Below are 25,169 nucleotides of genomic sequence, written 5' to 3'. Positions count from 1 at the left end.
GGTCCAATGTCAATTTTTGCCTCTCTCTTACCTTTTATATATTGAAAAAAATCTCTTCCTATCTTCCTTTATATTACTAGATAGCTTGCACTCGTACTTCATCTTCTCCCCCCTTATTGCTTTTTAGTTGTCCTCTGCTCGCTTTTAAAGGCTTCTCAATCCTCTGGTTTCCCACTAATCCTCGCCACTGTGTATGCTTTTTCCTTAGCCTTTATGCTGTCCTTAACATCCCTCGTCAGCCATGGATGCCTTGTCCTCCCCTTAGCATGTTTCCACTTCCTTGGGATGAATTTCTGTGTGCCTCCCTAATAACCCCCAAAAACTCCTGCCATTGCTGTTCCACTGCCTTCCCTGCTAGGCTCCTTTTCCAATCAGCTCTGGCCAGCCCCTCCCTCATGTCTTTGTAGTTACCCTTATTTAATTGTAATACCGTTACATCTGATTGCAGCTTCTCCCTCTCAAACTGCAGGGTAAATTCTATCATATTGTGGTCACTGTGCCCTGAGGGTTCCTTCACCTTAAGTTCCCTAATCAAGTCTGCCTCATTACACATCACCAAATCCAGAATTGCTTGTTCCCTAGTCGGCTCTGTCACAAGCTGCTCCAAAAGAAATCTTAGACATTCCACAAATTCCATTTCTTGGGATCCGCTACCAACCTGATTTTCCCAGTCCACCTGCATATTGACGTCCCCCATGATTATTGTAATATTGCCTTTTTTTTTAACATGCCATTTCTATCTCCTGATTTATTTGAAAGCCATTCTTTCAAGTTTCTTTTAAAAAGGTTATTTTCTACATTTTTCCCATCTGGTTCTCCCTGTACCGTTCAGTTGAATGGACAGCAGGGATTCTTCCCTTTTTAAAAGCGAAATACTCTGGATGCCGGAAGAGGCAACAGAAAACCTGGAAAATCTCAGCAGGTCTGGCAGCTTCGGTGGAGTTTACGTGGAGTCTAATATGACTCTTTCTCAGAACTGTTTTTATTGCTTTTCTTCCGATTCTTCAGCAGTGCTGCTCTCATACATACTCAGCCGGGGACTGTCCCGCTCTGTCTCTTTGGTCTTTACCCTCATCATCTGGAGGTTTCTGGCTGGAAACGTCCCCATAGCTGGCAGCAGGAGGTAGGGGATGGGAATGGTTACGCCCTATTGCAGCTGTTCATCCTGCTTGGGGGGGGGGGGGGGAGCTTGGTAAGTACATGAGGAAGAACAAAATTAATGGACGGATTGAGGTGAAATACAGTGTCATGGTATGCAAACATGCAGCTAATGAACACATAGAATAGGACACGACCAATCAGCAGTCAGGACACTCAGGGGTGGCATCTCACTGTGAAAGGGTTGAGGCACTCACACCCCGCCTCTTTCCACACACCAACATCTACAGAGTGAGACAGGGTCTATCCTCAGCATCACACCCCAGCACGTGGCTTAGAGCGAGGCTGGTTCAGTTAGACTGAGTTGCTACATTGAGATTAGCAGAGAGTCGAACGCATTGAGAACTGTGCTGATAGTTCAATTAAACACATTGAACTCACTTCAAAGTCTGGAGCATCTTTTACTCAAAACTGCATCACGTGGCAGCTTGTGTTATTCCAAATGACACTCCTACAGTAGGAGAATCTGCAGCACAGTAGCATAGTGGTTAGCACAATTGCTTCACAGCTCCAGGGTCCCAGGTTCGATTCCCGGCTTGGGTCACTGTCTGTGCGGAGTCTGCATGTTCTCCCAGTGTGTGCGTGGGTTTCCTCCGGGTGCTCCGGTTTCCTCCCATAGTCCAAAGATGTGCAGGTTAGGTGGATTGGCCATGCTAAATTGCCCTTAGTGTCCAAAATTGCCTTTAGTGTTGGATGGGGTTACTGGGTTATGGGGATAGGGTGGAAGTGTGGGCTTGGGTAGGGAGCTCTTTCCAAAAGCCGGTGCAGACTCGATGGACCGAATGGCCTCCTTCTGCACGGTAAATTCTATGATGATTCATGTATCATAGAATCCCTACAGTGCAGAAGGAGGCCATTTGACCCATTGGGTCTGCACCAGCACTTGCTCCAATAGAGCACCCTACCTAGGCCCAAACCCCCGCTCCTATCCGTGTAACCCCACCTAACCTGTTTTTGGGAAATATTAGCATGGCCAATTCACCCGGTCCACATAGACACCAATTTAGGGCAGCTGTTTCTGTATAAACCCCATAAAACATGGTTCTGAAACCTGTGCATAACAATGTTTTGAACTGAGATTTTCCTTTGTTCTGGGCCAGGGTTTAGAAAACTCCAAAGTATATCATGGAGTTCACCTGACCTACAACTGTTTATAGATTTGGGTTACGATGAACACAAGGGCCTACCTTTCAGGTGTTATGCAACAGAGGCCTTAAGCACTTTTAATCAAAAAAAAGTTTATTCTATGAATTTAGTTAACATTTTTATAAACACACAGTAAACATTTTTTGTCAACTACCAACATAAATACCCCACACAGCTACAGTAATCCGTGTATAACCCTTAATAACTTCCCCCTTTAACTTGTCCCCAAAGCCAAGACAAAAACATTTCTTAAAGGGACACTCCCATGATTTTTGAACTGTACTCATCCTGTCACCTCTTCTCCTCCCTTTCCACACTCCTTTCCTCACAGGGGAGCCAAGACATTCAGCTACTTGTTTTCCTACCCCTCCCGGGCTCCTATATATCCCAGATGGATGGGAGCTGATCACGCGGAAGACCTCCAGTACGTCTTTGGTAAACCGTTTGCTACTCCACTTGGATACCGACCAAGGGACAGGGATGTTTCAAGATATATAATCGCATACTGGACCAACTTTGCTCAAACTGGGTAAGGAAACAAAATAACAAAAGATTTGTATTTCTGCAGCATCTTTACGATTCCGCACTTTACGGCCAATAAAATACTTTAGTTATGCGGTAAATGCAGCAGCCAATTTGTGCACAGCCAGTTTAATAACCAAATGAATCTATTTTTGTGGTATTGGTCTCGGACACTGAGGATCTCCCCTACACATTTGTCAAAATAGTGCCACAAGGTCCTTCATGTCCACTTGAGAGAGCAGATGGGACTCAGTTTAATGTTTCATCCTAAAGACATCACTCTCAGTACTACCCTGGGAGTGTGCAACCTGGACTGTTACGCTCAGTCTCCGGAATCGTAGGATCCCGACAGTGCTGAAGGAGGCCATTCTGCCCATCGAGTCTGCACCAACCCCCTGAACGAGCACCCTACCTAGGTCCACACCCCCATCCTATCCCTGTAACCCCACCTAACCTTTTGGACACTAAGGGCAATTTATCATGGCCAATCCACCTAACCTGCACCTCTTTGGATTGTGGGAGGAAGCCGGAGCACCCGGAGGAAACCCACGCAGACACAGGAGAAAGTACAAACTCCACAAGGCTGGAATTGAACCCGGGTCCTGGCGCTGAGAAGCAGCAGTGTTACTGAGCCCATAAGCTGAGGACTCTGGGGCAAGGGTGACAGCTACAGTTCAAAGGCAATTAGGGATGGGGAACGAATGCTGACCTTGGCAGTGACGCTCACATCCCATGAAAACATTACAACGTGTTCTTTCATTCTTAGTTCTCGTTTTGCAGGTCTCATTTGCTACATGCACCAGTCCTGGAAGTGAGGATAACCCCCAGGCTTCCAGTCACTGACCAATCGGCAGGGCCGGTCCAATAACTTCTGAGTTTGGGTCCCGGCTTGTCCGAATTAGTTGCAGTTTTGCTGAGTGAGAAGGTTGTGATTTGAAGGCCCAGACACACGTCAGTGCCGTTCTGAAGGAGTGCTGCACTGTTGGGAGTTGCCGTACTTCAGGATGCAACATTTAATATCACCTAAAGCCCAGGGTCAGTTAGTTAAAGAGTAACAGGGCATTCCACTGGCCGTTGTCCTACCTTCTGTCACAAACAGTAGCTGTGGTATCTTGCGGTTCACAGAATGGCCACTGCACTTATTTGCCTACGTAATGTACAAAGCATTCTGAGAACTGCATTGGAGAGTTTCTGAGATGATGAAATGCATTGTATAAACACGAGTGGCGCAGAGTGAATTTAACCATCAGTGACCGAGCCTATTTTGTCTTTCAGTGATCCTAGTAGGGGTGAATCGGATGTCCCCACTGCATGGATCCCTTACACATCGATGTATACCCAGTATCTGGAAATCAACAAGGACATTGGCATGAACTCTGTCAAGCAAAGGCTTCGCTACGACATTGTTAACTTCTGGAACCAGACATTTACTGCTGTGTAAATGACACCTTAACCCACCACAGATAGATATAATCAGTGTGCAACTCTGAAATAAACCTCCAATTAAAAAAAAAGCTTGTTCTCGTAAATTTTTATTCATTCATCAGATGTGGGCATCACTGCGAGAGGTTTCGAGTATAGAAGCAGGGATGTGTTGCAGCAATTGTACAGGGCCTTGGTGAGGCCACACCTGGAGTATTGTGGGCAGTTTTGGTCTCCTTCTCTGAGGAAGGATGTTCTTGCTCTCGAGGGAGTGCAGCAAAGGTTTACCAGACTGATTCCAGGGATGGTGGGATTGTCATACGAGGAGATTGACTGGGTTGGGATTGTTCTCGCTGGAGTTCAGAAGAATGAGGGGGGGATCTCATAGAGGCTTATAAAATTCTAACAGGACTAGAGAGGGTAGATGCAGGGAAGATGTGACCAATGATGGGTGTGTCCAGAACCAGGGGTCACAGTCTGAGGATTCAGGGTAAACCATTTCAGACAGAGATAGGGAAACATTTCTTCACAGCGGTGAGCCTGTGGAATTCATTGCCACAGGAAGTAGATACTAAAACTTTGAATATATTCAAGAGACGGCTGGATATAGCACTTGGGGAGAATGGGATCAAAGGCTATGGGGAGAAAGCAGGATTAGGCTATTGAGTTGGATGATCAGCCATGATCGTGATGAATGGCGGAGCAGGCTCAAAGGGCCAAAAGGCCTCTCCTGCTCCTATCGTCTACGTACCTATGTATCACCAGGTTGGCCAGCACAGTGGCGCAGTGAGTTAGCCCTGTTGCCTCACGGCACCGAAGTCCCAGGTTCAACCCCGGCTCTGGGTCACTGTCCGTGTGGCGTTTGCACATTCTCCCCGTGTTTGCGTGGGTTTTGCCCCCACAACCCAAAGATGTGCAGGCTAGGTGGATTGGCCACACTAAATTGCCCCTTAATTGGGAAAAAAAAATGAATCGGGTACTCAATTTATTAAAAAAAAAAGGTTGGCCAGCATTTATTTGACCATCCCTAATTTCCCTCGAGAAGGTGGTGGTGAGCTGCTTTCGTAAACTATTGGCGGCCCAGTCATGTAGGGACTCCCTCAGCGCTGTTAGGAAGGGAATTCCAGGATTTTGACCCAGTAACAGTGAAGGAACGGCGATATATTTCCAAGTCAGGATGGTGAGTGGTGTGGAGAGCGATGTTCCCATATTTCTGCCACCGTTGTTCCTCTAGTTGGTAGTGCGTTTGGAAAGAGCATCAGTGAGTTCTTGCAGTGCATCTTGTAGCTGGTACACACGGCTGCTACTGAGAGTCAGTGCTGGAGGGAGTGAATGTTCGTGGATGGGGTGCAAATTAAGCGGGGCTGCTTGGTGTCCAGCTTCTTTTTCTTTTAAATTTAGTGTACCCGATTGATTTTTTCCCCAATTAAGGGGCAATCTAGCGTGGCCAATCCATCCAGCCTGCACATCTTTGGGTTGTGGGGGAGAAACCCACGTAGACACGGGGAGAATATGCACGGGATCAAACCTGGGACCTTGGCACCATGAGGCAGCAGTGCTAACCACTGCACCGCCGTGGTGCCCCCGCATCAAGCTTCTTCGAGCTGCACACATCGCAAGAAATTGCAGACTCTGGCGAACTCAGCCCAATGCATCACACAAGCTTTCCACCCTCACATTGACTCCATCTACACCTCTCGCTGCCTCAGGAAGGCAGACAGCATTATCAGAGACCCCTCCCACCCAGGCATTGCCTTCTTCCAGACCCTTCTATCAGGCAGAAGGTACAGAAGTCTGAAGACTCGCACATCCAGACATAGGAACAGCTTCTTCCCCAGAGCTACAAGACTCCACAACGACTCCCCCTTGGACTTATCTGTTCCCTGTAAGAACACTATTCACGATGCCCTATGCTGCTCTTGCTCATGTACTTGCTTTGTTTGACCCCTTGTTCCGCATTGTAACCAATCGCTGTTTTGTCGATGTACCATTTGTTAATGTTCCCTGTTGATTATTCTTGTGTCTACTATGTACGCACTGTGTACATTCCTCCTTTTCACTGTACTTCGGTACATGTGACAAAAGATCTAATCAAAAATCAATCAAAATCAAATATTTAACTTGGTCTAACTGGCCAGTAGGAGCTCACTGCATTCACAATGTAATTGGTCTCGCAAACGTGTGTTTATCAGGAGGCATAGTGGTTAGCACTACTGCCGCACAGCACAAGGGACCCGGGTTCGATTCCCAGCTTGGGTCACTGTCTGTGCGGAGTCTGCACGTTCTCCCCATATCACCGTGTGTTTCCTCCGATTTCCTCCCACAGATGAAAATGAAATGAAAATCGCTTATTGTCACGAGTAGGCTTCAATGAAGTTACTGTGAAAAGCCCGAAAGACGTGCTTGTTGGGTGAATCGGACATTCTGAATTCTCCCTCTGTGTACCCGAACAGGCGCCGGAATGTGGCGACTAGGGGATTTTCACAGTAACGTCATTTCAGTGTTAATGTAAGCCTGCCCTCAGGCACACTTTAATGTAAAGCAGCATTGCAACATGGGTATAAAGACCAATAAAATTCACCCATTCCCTGAAATCTCTGCACACGCTGAATTCATCTTGAATGGAGATGCTTTGGATTGAGGAGGGTGCCCAGGAAAATAGTCAGATGTCTGGAGCACCCAAGATTGGGATTTGGAACAATGGATCAGTTACTCAGAAAAGATCAAATTCAGAAAATTGCGATCCTAGCCCAGAAATTCTACCGGTATCAGGTACAGAATTTCCGGTTTTCTACAGAACCGACAATCGCCTACATCTGACCTGTGACAAGTTCTCAGAAGTGGAAACGGTTGCAACTGAAGATACTAAACAAAACATTTTTAAAAATAAAACTTTACTCAATATACAAATGGCACGATTTCTCAATATTACACCACAACAGTGTACAGGCTACTGGCGTTTTGCACTGCTGTGTAGAGAATTCAGGGAACGGACGAGGAATGATCCTGGCCAAACATCCAGAGAGATACCAACTGCAAACGTGTTTGATGTGTTGCTCCATTCATTCCAGGACTGATACAAAACTAAAGAAGTGGATGCTTGTGCCAGACTACTATCAGCACGGTAATCAATCATCAATTCAGATTCCGATCTAACTAATTAGTGGACTGAAAGTCAGGATTAAATCTTTGATACAACTTTACGGTTGGAAAGCATCTGGTACAAATATGTCCCCAAAGATTCCTCAAAACTGGGAAACATGCTGCAGAAATTCGACACGAATATTCTTCTACAGCATTACAGGCCATGACTGGTTCTCTCCAACCGAGTGATTCAACTGCAGTGTCAATAAGGAGGATGACTAACGGCTGGTCAACGTTGGTCCGCCATGTGGTGGGCAGGTTTCAGAGGTGGAACTCGCCAAAATGCATACACGTTTCAAGGTGAAGTGGATCTTCCGACTGCCGTATCAATCTTTGGTCTCAATATAGACAGCGTAATGAGTAGAGCTTCCTAGAAGAGTACGCAAACCAGTGAAAATTTCAACCTTCAAAGTAATGAGTTTTTTTAAATGTGTTATTTCGTGGCTGGGCCAGCTTTAGTTGCCCTTGAACGGAGTGTCTCGCTCGGCCATTTCAAAGGTCAGTTAAGAGTCAACCACAATGCTGTGGTTCTGGAGTCATGTGTAGGCCAGACCAGGCAAGGATGGCAGATTTCCTTCCCTGGAGGACATTTACTGAACCAGATGATGGGGTTTTAAACAACAATTGAGGGTGACTATGAAAGTATCGCGGAGACTAGCTTTTAATTCCAGATTTTAAAATGAAATGAAATGAAAATGAATGAAATGAAAATGGCTTATTGTCACAAGTAGGCTTCAAATGAAGTTACTGTGAAAAGCCCCTAGTCACCACATTCCGGCGCCTGTTCGGGGAGGCTGGTACGGGAATTGAACCCGTGCTGCTGGCCCGCCTCGGCCTGCTTTAAAAGCCAGCTATTTAGCCCTGTGCTAAACCAGCCCCTACATTGTATATTGTATTTAAACTCCACCAGCTGGGGTGGCCAGATTTGAACACTGGTCCCCAGAGCATTAGCCTGGGTCACTGGACTTGTTCAGTGACTTACCACCAGCTCCCTTGATCGAGGGGAGATGCTGGTCTGAATGGAGGGAATAACAGCTTCGTCCTTACAGGTAAAGCTGGAGTGAGAGTTATCCTACTTCCCGTTTGAAGGGCAGCACTAATTAGCTGTGGACAGAGGGAGATTTCTCCAACTGAAAAGTGACGGAAGAAAATATTTAGGAAAGTTTTAAAAAGCACAAACAGCTCAGTAAATGTCATATTCCTCAGAAAACCCAAAAAAAAAAGGAAAATATTTTGCTTTGTTTAAAGTTATGATGCATTAAAACCATAATTTTACAGATCTCACGTCAGTGGTGGAATTTACTCGTGGTTGCCCCAAACTGGCCCAGTAACTCGAGAGGGAATCACCAGAGTTTGTATCAGAGGACTGTTCTTCAGTCACAGCCTGAGGGGATGCAAGGAAGAGATTTGAGGGGATTCTGACTGTAGCATCCACCCCACAGTGAACTGACCAATAAGGCACCAGCCCGAGAAACCTAAACGCCAATTTCTGCAGCGTGTTAGAGAAAGGCCAAATTTTACTTGCCATCAGCCATGATCTCTCTGAATGGCAGCAGACTTGATGGGCCGAGTGACCTACTTTTGCCCCTGTGTCGTACGGTCTTATTGCACACGGTGATATCGCTTGCTTAAATGTTCTCTCCTTCCCCTCCAGAGAGAAAATAAATAACTCAACAGGACTTTATAGATGATTATAACATCATACTGATTAGCACTGTTGCCTCACAGCACCAGGGACCCGGGTTCAATTCCAACCTTCAATTCCAGCAGGCCAAGGCGGGCCAACAGTGCCTGTATGGAGTTTGCACTTTCTCCCAGTGTCCGTGTGAGTTTCCTCCGGGTGCTCCGGTTTCCTCCCACAGTCCAAAGATGTGCAGGTTAGATAGATTGGCCATGCTAAATTGCCCCTTAGTGTCCATAAGGCTAGGCGGGGTTACGGGAATGGTGCCGGGGCGGGGGCTTAGGTAGGATACTCTTTCCAAGGGTCTGTGCAGACTTGATGGGCCGAACGACCTCCTTCTGCACTGTAGAGATGATGACTGAGATGTAGGTGTTAATTTGAATTATGTCAGTGATGCCAAGTGTCTCCAAAGCACTTAAAGTCACATCAGGCGACAAGGGCAAACTGCAACAAATGGATTAAAGCCTTAACTCTCTCCGCAATTCAGATGCGCCTGCAACAGTGATAGATACAGTGAAGCAATTCATGGTCACAGTCTGATGCATCAAACCCGCATATCCAAATATTACATCAATACACAAGGCTGGTAGGAAGGGGGAATGGGGAGGGATATTGGGAACACTGTCCCTTTAGCTGCAAGTGCATGGTGTGGGCCTGCAATTCTGAAACTTTGCACACTCCATACATTGATTTATCGACAAATTTATCAAATCTGGGACAAAAGAAAACATTCCCTATGTTACATACCTCTGTGCGGATGGTACGGCTGCCTTGCCCAGGACAGGTGTTCAGATAATGGTGAAAGAGGGTGCTAGGGTCTGTAACAGTGAGGCTTTGGTCGATGTCTACACTGGCCTCGAGCCCCTGAAGACCACCAAACACCACCAACAAGTGCCTAACGCAGGGAGGAAAAGGTTACAGCATTTGTCTTTGCTACAGACAGAGCAAATGAGTGTGGAAGGCAGGAATGGTCCAGCATTATTAAAACACTGATGGCAAAACGGTGAAACACTTCAAACAATCCCATCTGCTATTTTAAACAATAATTGCAATTGTCAAAACATTAGCCGGCAGTTTACTGGGATGACTTTGAAGTTGCTGCAGTGTAGCTTGCAGGTATGAACAAGACCGGGAGAGAAGGAAACAGGACTTCTAGAATTTAACAGCATTCATTTAACAGCAAATGTCATACATACATACAGTGCCGTTAACATTCAACACATCCCAAGGCACTTCACAGGAAAGCTTATTTGACAAAGGTTTAACTGAGCCACATAAGGAGATATTAAGATGACCAAAAGCTTGGTGAAAAAGCTAGGTTTTAAGGAGCATCGTGAAAAAGGATGCTTTAAGTGGGCATGAGCCTGGAGGCGCTGGCAACGGCGCCGCTGCCGCTCCCTCCAACGAGGTATATCACGAGCCCAGTGGCGGCGGCTACCCTCAGAATTTGGGGGCAATGGAGACGGCACAGGGGGGAGGTGGGGGTCTCGATGGTGTCCCCGATACGGGGGAACCACCGGTTTGTTCCAGGGAGAATTGATGGCGGGTTCCTGAGTTGGCACAGGGCAGGTGTTAGGAGGTTGAGGGACCTGTTTGTAGACGGGAAGTTTGCGAGCCTGGGTGAGTTAGAGGGGAAGTTCGGGCTACCCCTGGGGAACATCTTTAGGTACATGCAGGTAAGGGCGTTTGCTAGATGGCAGGTGGCGGAGTTCCCTCTGTTGCCCCCGCGTGGGGTCCAGGACAGGGTGCTCTCGGGGGTGTGGGTTGGAGCGGGGAGGATTTCGGACTTGTACCAAGTGATGCAGGAGGTAGACGAGGCCTCGGTGGAGGAGCTGAAGGGTAAATGGGAAGAGGAGCTGGGTGAGGAGATTGAGATGGGAACGTGGGCGGATGCTCTGGAAAGAGTAAATTCCTCCTCTTCTTGTGTGAGGCTTAGCCTCATACAGTTCAAGGTGCTACATAGGGCTCATATGACCGGGACGAGGATGAGTAGGTTCTTTGGGGGGCGAGGACAGGTGTACTAGGTGCTCGGGGAGCCCAGCGAACCATGCCCATATGTTCTGGACATGCCCAGTGCTTGGGGAATTTTGGAAGTGGGTAGCAAGCACGGTGTCGAGGGTGGTAGGATCCAGGGTCAATCCAGGCTGGGGGCTCGCAATATTTGGGGTTGCAGTGGAGCCAGGAGTGCAGGAGGCGAAAGAGGCCGGTGTTCTGGCCTTTGCGTCCCTAGTAGCCCGGCGGAGGATTCTTCTTCAGTGGAGGGATGCGAGGCCCCCAAGCGTGGAGGCCTGGATCAATGATATGGCGGGGTTTATCAAATTGGAGAAGGTGAAATTTGCCGTGAGGGGATCAGTTCATGGGTTTTTCAGGCAGTGGTAGCCTTTCCTAGATTTCCTGGCAGAACGGTAGGGAAAAAGGCCGACAGCAGCAGGGCGGGGGGTTCGTTTCTGTGGGTTGGGTTGAAGGGACGTGTATATGTGTTCTTTGTTTATGACGGGCGTTAATCTATTTCTTCTTTTTTGTATTTACCGGGGGGGGGGGGTTTGCTCTTTTTTGTTTTCTCAGTTGTTAATATTTTCTGTTATTGATATTTTGTAAAAATCTGAATAAAAATTATTTTAAAAAAGAAAAAAAAAGAAAAAGGATGCTTTAAAACAATAAACCCACCTACCCTGCACATCTTTGGGTTGTGGGGGTGAAACCCACACAGACATGGGGAGAATGTGCAAACTCCACACGGACAGAGACCCGGGGTCAGGATCAAACCCGGTTCTCAGTAGAACGGTGCCACCGTGCCAGCCCACCTCCAGGGGGCGTTGCTTACAGAGACGATGCAGCAACTTTTCACAAGGATAAAAGCATCAAACCAAGCGATGCGCAGTGGTCCTTTGAAGGACGCATGGCCATATGATGCCCTGTACTTTCAAGGCTACAATGTCTAATTACTGTAACATTTTAAGTTCTTTCTCTGCAGATTGGGAATGATTGGCTAACTCTCTTTCTGAGGATGCAAAGTCCAATAGAGAGGCTGAGATACACAAAAGTTTAGTTTTATCTTGCAGATTGGAAAGGGTTAAGTCAGTTTTAGGTGTCAGTCGCTGGCTTTTCTCCAAACGGGGTACGATATCTGGAGTGTGACGCCAGCACTCATTCTGTTTGTTTTAAAGTTCTGACTGGTGAATAAGTTGGTTATCACAGTGAAATATGAGAATGCATCTCAGAGACAATGGTGTAGAAGGAAGGTCTCATCAATGCTAATGGGGATCTGGGAAGGGGACATAAAGGGAAAAAACTAAAGGAATGGAGAAAATTTGTTTCCTGTTCTACAGAGCTTAAATTAAACAATAATAAAAATATAATTTCAGGAGCATTTTTTTTAGTAACTGGTGATCGGTATGGCCATGGCTAGTGATCAGGAAACACACTTCAGAGTCTGTATTACTGACCGAATGCTTGTGAGCCTCAGAACTAATTGAGATTATAAAGCAATTTCCCCAATAAAAGGAACGAGAAAGCAAGTTTTACTTGAATGGGGGAAGTGTAACGCTGTCGACATTTGACCCTCGCTCGGATGTGCCAATTGAAAGGTCGTAGCCATCGCTGAATGGGCACTCTGTAAACACAGCACCTATAAAACACACACAGCAAGGTTTATTTTTTAAAAACAGACTTTTACCATAATTGTTCAATCTTAGTAGTATTAGATGAAGAGAAAGGCTCAGGACTCACTGAGGCATGAAGCAAGTCGCATGGTGTAACCCCAGTACAGACCAGACTCTGTCCGAGGAGAGTGAGGCGCGACAACTGTTCCCTTCAAAACTTTGCTCTCTGAAAGGACAAAACAAAGTTGCATCAGGATTAAGAGCAGCATTAAATGGCACTTCCCTCAGGAGGATAGTGAGTCCCAGGCAAAGGATCCTGCTTTACAGAACTGGAGTACAACCTCATTTTATTCAGGATTAATAACTGCCAGAAAACCAATTTTCATCAGGACAAATAAATTACTGAAACCATTAAAATGAATGGTCTCGGGGCAGCACGGTGGCGCAGTGGGTTAGCACAGCAGCCTCATGGCGCTAAGGTCCCGGCTCTGGGTCACTGTCCGTGTGGAGTTTGCACATTTTCCCCGTGTTTGCGTGGGTTTCGCCCCCACAACCCAAAGATGTGCAGGTTAGGTGGATTGGCCACGCTAAATTGCCCCTTAATTGGAAAAAAAATGAATTGGGTACTCTAAATTTATTTTTAAAAATGAATGGTCTCAACTTGCACCAAATCGAAAATACACCAATAGAAGAAAGGGTGCACCAGAGGAATAGCAGTAGGTCATTCCGCCCCTCAAGCCTCTTCTGCTATTTAAACGAGATCATGGTTGATCTGTGTCTTAACCCCATCCACTGCAGTGGTAGGGAAATTATTAGAAGAAATTATTTCTTAAAATAAATTTAGAGTACCCAATTTTTTTTTTGCAGAACGCAGGTTAGGCCACAGCTAGAGAACTGTGTGCAGTTCTGGTCACCCACTACAGGAGGAATGAGATTGCATTAGAGAGGGTGCAGAGGAGATTCACCAAGCTGTTGCCTATAAGACCATAAGATATAGGAGCAGAATTAGGCCACTTGGCCCATCGAGCCTGCTCCGCCATTCAATCATGGCTGATATTTTCTCATCCCCATTCTCCTGCCTTCTCCCCATAACTCCTGATCCCCTTATTAATCAGTGAAGAGAGTTTGGCTAGGCTGGGTTGTTTTCCTTTGAACAGAGGAGGCTTTGATGTGTACAAAACAAGGAGGGACATAGATAGGATTCATTTCCCATCTTAGTAGAGGGGTCAATACCAGGGAGCATAGATTTACGATAAGGGACAGGGGATTTGGAAGGGATTGGAGTGGAAAATCTTTTTACCTAGAGGTGATGGGAATCTGGAACTCACTGCCCGAAAAGGTGGTCGAGATGGGAACCCTCATAACATCAGAAGCATTTAGATACGCACTTGAAACGCTGTAGCATACAAGGCTATGGACCAAGCGCTGGAAAACGGGATTAGAAGAGATAGTGCCTGATGGCTGGCGCATGCATGATGGGCCGAAGGGCCTTTTTCTGTGCTGTAAAGCTCTGACTCTACTTGGCTCCATACCCATTTCTAATCCTAATCTCGCAAAATATTTATCAACCACGAATATAAAAGGATTAATTGGCCATCATCTGCTGCTTTTTGTAAGGGGCGGCACGGTGGCGCAGTGGGTTAGCACTGCCCCGGGTCACAGTCCAGGTGGAGTTTGCACATTCTCTCCCCGTATCAGCGTGGGTCTCACCCCCACAAGACCTTCAGGGTAGGTGGAGTGGGCACGCTAAATTGCCTCTTAGATGTGAAAAAAGTGAATTGGGTACTCTAAATTTAAAAAGAGATCTGTGGCTTTTCAAGAGAAAGTGTTTCCTAACTTCTCTCCTGAATGGCAAGGCTCCGATTTTAAAGTTATATCTCATTGTCCTGCACGCTTGCACCAACAGAAAAAGATTTCATAGAATCACTGCAGTGCAGAAAGAAGCCATTCGGCCCATCGAGCCTGCACTGACCATAAGACATAGGAGTGGAAGTAAGGCCATTCGGCCCATCGAGCCTGCACTGACCCTCTGAAAGTTCACCCAACCTAGGCTCACGCCCCCACCCTGTCATAGTAACCGTATCTACCTAATCAATCTTTCAAAATCCCCAACAAATAACCATTCACCCGTCTATATTCCAGAGAATACAAGTTTCGTTCCTGTAATCTCTCCTCACAATCTAACCTTTGCAGGCCCGTTTGTGCGGCTGCAGTAAAACCTCCTCCCATTATATTCCGGACATCTCATGCCTTTTTGATTTTTAGTCTTCTGCTTTGTGACGTCAGTCATCAACTATGACCCCCCCCCCCCGCTCCAGCTGCCTCCACCAAGCCCTCCCGAAGAGACCGGCGTGGCATTTCAGTGCTGATCAAATGGTCGAAATGCTGACATTTTGTTTTCTGCACGTCACTCTTTAAAAGAGTTCTTTTTACTCTTACAATTTCAAGCACATCTCTTGATTTGTCTCTTGGTCTGATGTGAAATTTTTAAGCAAAGGTCTCAGCAATCACGTTTCAAGGGCCACAGATCTTTATTTATTGCCTAGGTTTCTGAGGTAGATCAGAAAGTGGATAGAATGGAGCACCGGACTACATTCACAAAGTTACTGACCACTCTGTCACTACAGATCCTATGCAGAGCGAACTCCACAAAATCAGATTTTTCCCAGTTATCTTAGAATTTATTTAAATTTTCTAACTGCAAATAGAAACCGCGGGTTGTGATTTACCTGAATTTTCATTCTTCTGCATTTGAACAGTGACTCGCAAACCAGCTTGAAGATTTCTGTCAATCTGTACTCCCTAATTTAAATTAACAGAACAAAAGTGAGTAAAGATTGGAAGCAGATTTATAGTTTGCGCAGTATAGTTTGTAAAGAAATGAATCAGTCGGTTAGCTCAGTTGGCTGGGCAGCTGGTTTGTGATGTAAAATGACACAAACAGCACGGGTTCATACCCGTCGCAGCACGGTAGCATAGTGGTTAGCACTGTTGCTTCACAGCTCCAGGGTCCCAGGTTCGATTCCTGGCTTGGGTCAATGTCTCTGCGGAGTCTGCACCTTCTCCCAGTGTCTGCGTGGGTTTCCTCTGGGTGCTCCAGTTTCCTCCCACAGTCCAAAGATGTGCAGGTTAGGTGGATTGGCCATGATAAATTGCCCTTCGGATCCAAAAAGGTTAGGAGGGGTTATTGGGTTACGGGGATAGGGTGGAAGTGAGGGCTTAAGTGGGTCGGTTCAGACTCGATGGACCAAATGGCCTCCTTCGGCACTGTATGTTCTATGTTCAATTCCCGTACCGGCAGAGGTTATCCACAAAGGCCCCGCCGTCTCAACTTTTTCTGAGGTGTGGTAACCCTCAGGATAAATCACCACCAGTCAGCTCTCTCTCAAAAGGGGAGTGCAGCCTATGGTCCTTGGAGACTATTGGCAACTTCCAATTTCAATTTGTAAAGGGAAAGATTTGTCAGGAAGGGGAATGGATTGAATGAAGTTCTTTCAAACAGCACAATGAGCTGACTGACTATGTATCACACTGCTATAGCATGAGCTTTCACAGTGTGACTGATCCACGTGTGGTTCAGGAACATATTCAACTCTCCTGTCAATCACATCCTAACAGCATTATCAATGCATGCTGCCTGCAGGTACTGACAGACCAACTACAAAGCTTTGACTGAATTCATTCAATGATTCAAAGTTCAAGACAGCATTTGTGATGGATTTAGAATTTTGCGCACAAACCTTTCTCATGCCACAGTCCACGAATGATCCTTTGTTGGGTTTAGACGGCCGTTTGACAACCACTCCCTCACGGTACTCAGATACCTCGTTTACCCGCATGTGATGCGGACTGTCGAGTGGATTCAGGAGGCCTAGAACATAACAGAATTTAAAGCACAGAACAGGCCATTCAGTCTAAGAGGCTTATGCTCTACTCAAGCTTCTCCCTCTCACCCCATCAACATATCCTTCTAATCCTTTCTGCCTTGTATTCTTATCGAGCTTCCCTTTAAAACACATCCATGTTAATCGCCTCAACTATTCCCTGTGGTATCCAGTTTTACATTCTAACAGTCCTCAGGGTACAGATGATTTTCCTGAATGCCCTGTTCGATATATTAACGATCTATAAAGCACGTTTGCATTCAGAGCTCGTCTCAAAGTGCTTCTCTTGTTATGGAGGCAATGTGGCAGCCACTTTTCTCACAGCAAGGTGACATAAACAGCAAAGGGATAAATGACCAGTTAAACTGGTTTTGGTACCTTTGAGTTGACGAATCAGGGTCAGGGCGGGACGGCAGCACAGTGGTTAGCACAGTTGCTTCACAGCTCCAGGGTCCCAGGTTCGACTCCCAGCTTGGGTGACTGTCTGTGTGGAGTCTGCCTGTTCTCCTCGTGTCTCCGGTGGGTTTCCTCCGGGTGCTCTGGTTTCCTCCCACAGTCCAAAGATGTGCTGGTTAGGTGGATTGGCCATGCTAAATTGTCCTTGGTGTCCATTGGTGTTGCTGGGTTATAGGGCGGGGGTGTGGTCTTAGGTGGGGTGCGCTTTCCAAGGGCCGGTGCAGATCCGATGGGCACTGTAAATTCTATGTCTAAGGGCAGGGTGAGAATCCCCTTCCTCTTGAAATAGTGTCCACCTGAAATAATTCCACCTGAGGGCACATCTCATCCAAGAGATAGTGCCTGCAACAGTGCCTCAGATTCACACTGGACAGCCTCCTAGATTATAACCCCAACCTCTGGCGCCGAGCTTGGACCCGCAGCCGTTTGATTCAGAGAGGAGAGTGCTACCATCAAGCCAAGTCTGATAACTTCAGTTTGAACTCAGAAAACAGGGCGCACACGCCAGGTTCTATTGTGCCCAATACATTTTTAAAATGTCTCCAAGGCATCCAAGTGCAGGCAGAGGTATTTGATGAGCTGCAGGACCGATCTGTACCACTTGGGTCCCCCAGTTGCGCAGTCTGGCTAATGCTACTAACCTAGCAATAATCCTCAAGTCAAGTGGAGAGATACAGCTGCGGCACTCCACTCTGCTGGTGGAGGTACAAAACACAGGCGTCAATTCAGTGCCGTCTGAAGCACAATGATGAGCACCTCTATAGAATAGGAATGATGTAGAAGAGGAAGAGGCTCTTTGGTCCAGTGTGTGCGCCTGTGGGCAGCTCTTGGGAGGAGCTATTCAACGGCCTCACACCCCTGATGCTTCCCCACAGCCCAACAAACCAGTTTCCTGACAATATTTATCCAATTTCCTTTTGAAAGTTGCCAGTGAACTTGCTTCCATGCCGCTGTATGGCCCTTTCTTTTGCTGATCAATTTAAACATTAGCCAGAACCATAATTACTTTGAAATGATGTGTCGCAGTTTTTAATGTGTGGCTTTCCTGACCAGCTTACCTGCAAACTGCAGATCCTGATGCTTTGGAAAGAAGGACTTCCTCAGGTACCTGGTTACACACAGAGGATATATCACACTAGTTGACAGTCTCAATCATAGATGTTGACAATTATCGTCTGCATTAGAAATCTGTCCTCAGCAATCTTTTTCCAAACAGACCAGTGGCTTTTGTGCATTTTACAAGTAAACCAAAGTGACCTCAGGCAGTGGATTCTCCAAATACGCACTCCTGGTGCGGAGTCCCAATTAATGGAAGGCCAGGTTTACAAATCTATCAAATAGGGGGCAGGACGTTGGCGCAGTGGACAGCACTGCTGCCTCAAAGCGATGAGGACCCGGGTTCAACCCCGGCCACTGTCCGTGTGGAGTTTGCACATTCTCCGTGTGGGTCCCACCCGCACAACCCAAAGATGTGCAGGTTAGGTGGATTGGCCACGCTAAATTGCCCCTTAAATTGGGACAAAAAAATTATTGGGTACTCTAAATTTATTTTATTTAAAAAAAAAGAAATTCATCAAAGGGCAAAATTGTTGGGTTCAACCAGTGAGCACAAGTGCTACGGCAGGGGGATCCGTTGAGAAAACTGACCCCAACACCGCAAAATATGAAGAATAGGATTTGGCCAATCAATTATTTCTAGGAGATGAAAGTCTCCATCACAGACTATAGTGATCGTTCAGTTAAATGATCTAGATCAGGGGTGGGCAAACTACGGCCCGCGGGCCGCATGCGGCCCGCCAAAGGTATTTCTGCGGCCCACCAAGTCATTAAAAAAAAAAAAAAAATTTTTATTAAAAAAAAAAAATTTTTTTTTTTTTTTTTAAATTTTTTTTTTTTAAAGGTTAATGGGTGGGGGGGCTGTTGGGTTACTTACTGGTATAGGGTGGATACGTTGACTTGAGTAGGGTGATCATTGCTTGGCACAACGTCGAGGGCCGAAGGGCCTGTTCTGTGCTGTACTGTTCTATGTTCTATATGAGGCGCCCAGAATCATAACCGGGTGACGTAATTATTTTACTTAATATACTATGCGGCCCTTTGTGAATTGTGAATTTCTGAATGCGGCCCTTGCACGGAAAAGTTTGCCCACCCCTGATCTAGATACTTTCCAACCACCTCCTAACAGCCTAGGCCCCCCCCCCCCGAGACTGTGGAAATCCCTCCCTATATGTCTGTCTCCACACCCTTTATGACCCTTCTTGAAATCTTGACTACACTTTTAGTCTCCCCTCACCATACCTTCAATTCCTGTCCCATTCCACTTCTGTGAAGAGCCCCCAGGATGTTTTGAGATGTCGAAGGTGTTGCTTAAATACTCTTTTCTAGTTAAGTTCCCAGTTAAGAGCTAATAGTTCAATTTTGCTTCAAAGTGACTTACTGTGGACACTCGAGGTACTGCAGGATCCGTGCAAGTTGCACACTGGCTTGTCCTTTCTTCCCAATTCCTCGGAATTCACCATTGACGCTCCTGTAGTCACACAGACACGAGACAATTTCCATTCCGGTACACTAAACAAACCCAGAGTTGCAACATTCTACATACCATCCAAGTAGAAGCGCTATATAAATGCACGTTATTATTGCAATTAACAATGACTGGCTCCCATTGGTGGCGATGTGAAAAATCCCTCTGTTCTTGGAGCTGAACCCACAGGTCTTGGGGAAACGCTTATGGTGCAACTGATTTCTGATACACCCAGTAACATCCCCTCTCCCTCCCACTTTCTTTTATATAAAATTCCCCACATTACACACAAGCTGTGACCCAGATTCCATTGACATGCCTTCTCAGAATCTTGTGTGGGTGCCCCCCACCCCACCGTTACACGTGCTAGCAAACTCCCGGGATGCCGGTCAAGTCGGGACGATTAAATGGTGATCCGATCAAGTTGTTCGAAACATTAAAAGGATTTGATAAGAGCAGATACAGAAAAACTAAGTCCCCCGATGTGAGAGCCCAAAACAAGAACTAAAATTAGCAGAGGGCGTGTAGGGGGGAAATCAGGAGGCATTCGCGTCATGAAATCCAAAACTCCTTTCTCCACAAGGCTATGGATTCTTCGACAATTGGAGCTTTTGAGACAGAGGGCGATAGATTTTTGTTGGGTAAAGAAGCATCAGAGAGAAATAGAGTCTTGGGTAAGCAGAGATGAGGTACAGATCTAACACAATAGTAGGACAGGCACGGAGGTTGAATGGCCTCCTTCTGTCCCGTAATGCATACAGGAGGAGGGCTGGAGTGACCAGAGCTACCACTGCCATTCTCCCAAGCGTACAAGAAACAGAAGTGGAGCTGGCTTAGTGGCCAAGGCTCCAAGGCACTGCAGGTTAAACTGCAAGTACTTCAGAACATTTAATGCTCTAAAAAACATTTTTTTCTTTATTCTTTGATGGGATATGGGTGACACTGACAAGGCCAGTATTTGTTGCCCATCCCTAATTGCCCTTGAACGGAGAAGCTTGCTGGGTCATTGCAGAGAACTGTTCAAGAGTCAATCACACTGTGTGGGTCTGGAATCACAGGTAGGCCAGGCAGCAGTAAGGACAGCAGATTTCCTTCCCTAAAGGACACTCAGATGAGTTTTTACAACAAATGATGATAGCTTCATGGTCACCATTACGGAGATGAGCTTTATAACAAAGAACAAAAAGTACAGCACAGGAACAGCCCTTTGGTCCTCCGTCTGTGCCGATCATGATGCTCCAACTAAACAAAAAAATTCATACTCGGTCTGTATCCCTCTATTTCCTCCCTATTCATGGACCCATCCAGATGCCTCGATGTTGCTAACGTGCTGCTTCCACCACATCCTCTGGCAGCGCGTTCCAGGCACCCACCACTCTGTGTGTGAAAACCTTACCGTGCATATCTCTCTTTAACTTTCCCCCTCTCACCTTGAACCTGTGCCTCCTTGTAATTGACACTTCTACCTTTGGAAAAAGCCTGACTATCCACCCTGTCTATGCCTCATAACTTTGTAGACTTCTATCAGGTCTCCCCTCAGCCTCCATGTTTCCAGTGAAAACAATCCTAGTTTATTCAACCTCTCCTCATAGCCAACACGCTCGAGACCCGGCAACATCCTGCTGAACCTTCATTACACTCTCTCCAAAGCTTCCATGTCCTTCTCATAAATGTGGTGACCAGAACTGAACGCAATACTCCAAATGCAGCCTAGCCAAGGTTTTATATAGCTGCAACATGATTTCCCAACTCCCATGCTCAATGCCCCGGCTGATGAAGACAAGCATGCCATATACTACCTTAATCACCTTGGCCACCTGCGTTGCCACTTTTAGGGAAAGGTGGACCTGCACGCCCAGATCCCTCTGCATGTTGATGTTCCTAAGAGACTTCCTGATATTCCAGATTAATGAATAGAGTTCAAATTCTACCAGCTGCCGTGGTGATATTTGAACCCCTGTCCCCAGAGCATTAACCTGGGCCTCTGGATTACTAATGCAGCTACATTACTACTACTACTACACCACCATCATCACACCCCCACCCGACCCCATTTAGTATCAAGTATTTAACAGAAGTAAATGCAAGATTTGCTTGTATTTTTTTTTAATTAAAAAAATTCCAATTAAGGGGCAACTTAGCAGCACGGTGGCTGAGTGGGTTAGCACTGCTGCCTCACAGCACTGAGGTCCCGGGTTCGATCCCAGCTCTGGGTTACTGTCCGTGTGGAGCTTGTACATTCTCCCCGTGTTTGCGTGGGTGTCGCCCCCACAACCCAAAGATGTGCAGATAGGTGGATTGGCCACGCTAAATTGCCCCTTAAATCAGAAAAAAAAAAGACTTAGCATGGCCAATCCACCTACCCTGCACATCTTTTTGGGTTGTGGGGGTGAGACCCACACAGACCCGGGGAGAATGTGCAAACTCAACACGGACAGTGACCCGGGGCTGGAATCGAACCTGTGTCCTCGGTGCCGTGAGGCAGCAGTGCTTACCACTGCACCACCGTGCCGCCCGATTTGCTTGTATTTAATGCTAGTAAATGACTTACTTTACATCTTCTCCCTGTTCGTCAAAGACCACAATTTCATCCACAGAGAACACAGTACAGGCTCGTGCTATCTGTCCAGCCAAGTATGTTCTGAGCTCTGGAGATTGGGCATTATCCAGTACTGACCCCGGTAATGCCACACTAACCGTGTACAGACGCCCTAGAAAATATAAATGATATATCAGTGCATATAAAAGGTAATTAGCATATGGGATCATTTAACAATTAGTGCCAGGGTGTTGGTGTGCAGGCCCATTCCCCGTGGCACTGTCTAAAGAGAAAACCTCAAGTTACCAGCGTTTGTTTGAAGTGAAATCTCTAATCATCCCTTGCCCAGAAATTACGGTCTAATTACTAAGTTATAGACGGTGGACCCAGTACCCTGCAAAATATTAAGTGTCATCAGTTGATGGTCTGTTTTGAATGACAAGGTTAAAAATGAATGCAGGATCTTTTTAAACTACACTTTGTTTGCCTTTATTTGTACGAGCATTGACAGTACAACAACAGAAAGCACTGTGAAATGAGTTAACGTGCATCTTCAATTTCCCTACAAAGTGAACTTCTCTTGAGCTGGGGAATCTCTTTGCAGCTGCATAGAGTGACGAGAAGCTGGTGTGACATACTGGAAATCCAAACCAGGCAGGAAAGAACAATGTAAACACATTTCAGGTTTGTGATATTATTCCAGCGTTTAGAACGCTGTAAAACAACCTTTCTGTTCTTCTTTTCCCTCCAGATCTTTCTGAGCTTTCTCTTCCGCTGCCCTTTGTTTCTCAAGTTTCTTCAAGAATTCAAGTTCTTTCAGTCGTTTTACATCTTGCTTCCCTGTAGACAAGAAGTGTACAATTAACAGATATTTTTCGACGAGAAGCATCAAGCAACTCATACTAGAGCTCGCCTGTTTGACTATTTTTGCATTTAAATCCTGTTTTAACACGCTTCAAGTTGCAGAGAAATTTCATGCTTCTCCCACAAGCAGTCCAGCAATCTATCACAAATCAATTTTGATTATGTAAAAACAGAATATGTTGGAATCACAGATACTGCTGAGTAATTAGAATAGAACCATCAAATTCCTACAGTGCAAGAGGTGGCCATTTGGCCCATTAAGTTTGCACCGACCCTTTGAAAGAGCACGTTACCTAGGCCGGCTCCCCCGCCCTATACCCGTAACCCCACGTAACCAACAGATCCTTGGACACTAATGGGCAATTTAGCATGGCCAGTCCACCCAACCTGCACATCTTTGGAAAAATTATTTCTATCATTTTCTACTTTAATTTCAGATTTTCAGTATGTGTAGTACTTTGCTTTTGTCTCACCTCTGGTGACCCTGTGCCTTTAATGTCTCTTTACAAATTAGCATTAGAGCAAGAACGCTGTCTGTTCCAGATGAGCTTACAAATTAGGAGCAGGAGGCGGCAACTCAGCACCTCAAGCCTGCCCCACCATTCAACAAGATTGTAGCTGATCTGATTGCAACCTCAACCCCATACTCCTGCGACTCCCGATAACCCTTCACACCCTTGTTAATCAAGAACCTATCTAGCGCGGCAGCACGGTGGCACAACGGTTAGCACTGCTATCTCACAGTGCCGAGGTCCCACGTTCGACCCCGGCTCTGAGTCACTGTCCGTGTGGAGTTTGCACATTCTCCCCGTGTTTGCGTGGGTTTCGCCCCTACAACCCAAAGATGTGCGGGTTAGGTGGATTGGTCACACTAAATTGCCCCTTAATTGGAATAAAATGAATTGGGTATTCTAAATGTTTTTTTAAAAAAGAAATTTTTTTAAAATCTGGCTCTGCCTTAAACATATTCAAAGGCAGTACCTGTAGAAACATAAATTAGAATTAGAATTAGAACAGTACAGCACAGAACAGGCCCTTCGGCCCTCAATGTTGTGCCGAGCAATGATCACCCTACTCAAGCCCGCGTATCCACCCGATACCAGTAACCCAACAACATAGAACATAGAACATAGAACAGTACAGCACAGAACAGGCCCTTCGGCCCTCGATGTTGTGCCGAGCAATGATCACCCTACTCAAACCCACGTATCCACCCTATACCCGTAACCCAACAACCCCCTCCCCTTAACCTTACTTTTTAGGACACTACGGGCAATTTAGCATGGCCAATCCACCTAACCCGCACATCTTTGGACTGTGGGAGGAAACCGGAGCACCCGGAGGAAACCCACGCACACACGGGGAGGACGTGCAGACTCCGCACAGACAGTGACCCAGCCGGGAATCGAACCTGGGACCCTGGAGCTGTGAAGCATTTATGCTAACCACCGTGCTACCATGCTGCCCACTAAAATATAACAAAAATTAAACACTCACTGGCTTCTTTCAATTTCTTCCTGTCAGATCTGCTCATTTCACCCTGAAAAGAAAACCAAGTCATCAAATGTACAATGTGCACTGAACAAGAATGAAGTTTTGCTTTGATAAACCACTTTTTAGACCGCTGGGGATGTACTTTGCAGTGATATTGCTTAAGGATCAACACTGGTCTGGACACCAGGATAAACTCCCTTGCTCTGCCGTGGGATCTTTCACATTCACCTGAACTGCCCGATGGGGCCTCGGTTTAACATCTCACCAAAACCCGATACCTCCAACAAGGCAGCTTCCCCTCAGCACTGGACTGGAGACCGCGTGATTCAGGGATGTGAAAGGTTTGTAAGATATAGGAGCAGAATTAGTCCATTCGGCTCTTCAAGTCTGCTCCGCCATTCGATCAGGGCTGATATGTTCCTCATCTGCTGCCCACAATGTTACAGACCAAGAGCTGGATTGTGAGATCAGCCAGAGCCTCTCCTCCCCACAACACATGGATTAGGAGTCGGCTATTTAGACTCCCGGTTCTATACAAATGCAAATTTTTCATTGCTTCCCCCAAAGGCATCTTTCTGCCGCTGTCTCCGAGGGGGGAGGACGGCTCTGGGCCCCACACCCGGACTCACCGGCTGCTCCTTTCGGCGCTTCTCCCGAGGCTGATCCATCGTCGCCATGTTTACCACCGGTTCAACCCCCACAATAATCTCCGCCCCTATTGGTCGCTATGTGC

At 46.4% G+C, this 25,169-nt stretch overlaps 2 protein-coding genes across 2 annotated transcripts in view; one reads left to right on the top strand and one right to left on the bottom strand.

Moving 5' to 3' along the window:
• LOC119955532 (bile salt-activated lipase-like) overlaps nt 1–4,340 on the top strand; it is a 37,627-nt gene extending 33,287 nt beyond the window's left edge. The window contains exons 10-11 of the mRNA XM_038781805.1: nt 2,636–2,833; nt 4,102–4,340. Of these exons, the coding sequence (XP_038637733.1) occupies nt 2,636–2,833; nt 4,102–4,267 (364 nt within the window). The 3' untranslated portion in view covers nt 4,268–4,340. The remainder of the gene's footprint in view (nt 1–2,635; nt 2,834–4,101) is intronic.
• Nucleotides 4,341–7,123: 2,783 nt separating this feature from the next.
• spout1 (SPOUT domain containing methyltransferase 1) lies at nt 7,124–25,169 on the bottom strand. Its single transcript, XM_038781789.1, has 12 exons — nt 25,066–25,169; nt 24,440–24,482; nt 22,805–22,918; nt 22,091–22,250; nt 19,453–19,542; nt 18,074–18,123; nt 16,416–16,546; nt 15,405–15,477; nt 12,803–12,901; nt 12,599–12,701; nt 9,821–9,968; nt 7,124–7,762 (listed from the first exon to the last, which is right to left on the bottom strand). Exons 1-12 carry the CDS (start codon nt 25,111–25,113, stop codon nt 7,688–7,690), a joined length of 1,134 nt encoding a protein of 377 aa, XP_038637717.1. The 5' UTR covers nt 25,114–25,169; the 3' UTR covers nt 7,124–7,687.

Source organism: Scyliorhinus canicula, chromosome 21, assembly GCF_902713615.1.
Source record: "Scyliorhinus canicula chromosome 21, sScyCan1.1, whole genome shotgun sequence".
Taxonomy (NCBI): domain Eukaryota; kingdom Metazoa; phylum Chordata; class Chondrichthyes; order Carcharhiniformes; family Scyliorhinidae; genus Scyliorhinus; species Scyliorhinus canicula.
Note: the sequence above shows the minus strand (reverse complement) of the source record. Positions and strands in the feature narration are given on the sequence as shown.

Excerpts from the sequence above, each read along its gene's own strand:
- spout1 (XM_038781789.1), bottom strand. The coding sequence starts at position 25,113 with ATGGCGACGATGGATCAGCCTCGGGAGAAGCGCCGAAAGGAGCAGCCG. Across the intron at positions 19,543-22,090 it reads GAACAGGGAGAAGATGTAAA|GAGCGTCAATGGTGAATTCC; the intron begins GTAAGTCATTTA and ends GTGTGACTACAG. Across the intron at positions 12,902-15,404 it reads GCAGAAGAATGAAAATTCAG|AGAGCAAAGTTTTGAAGGGA; the intron begins GTAAATCACAAC and ends TTGTCCTTTCAG.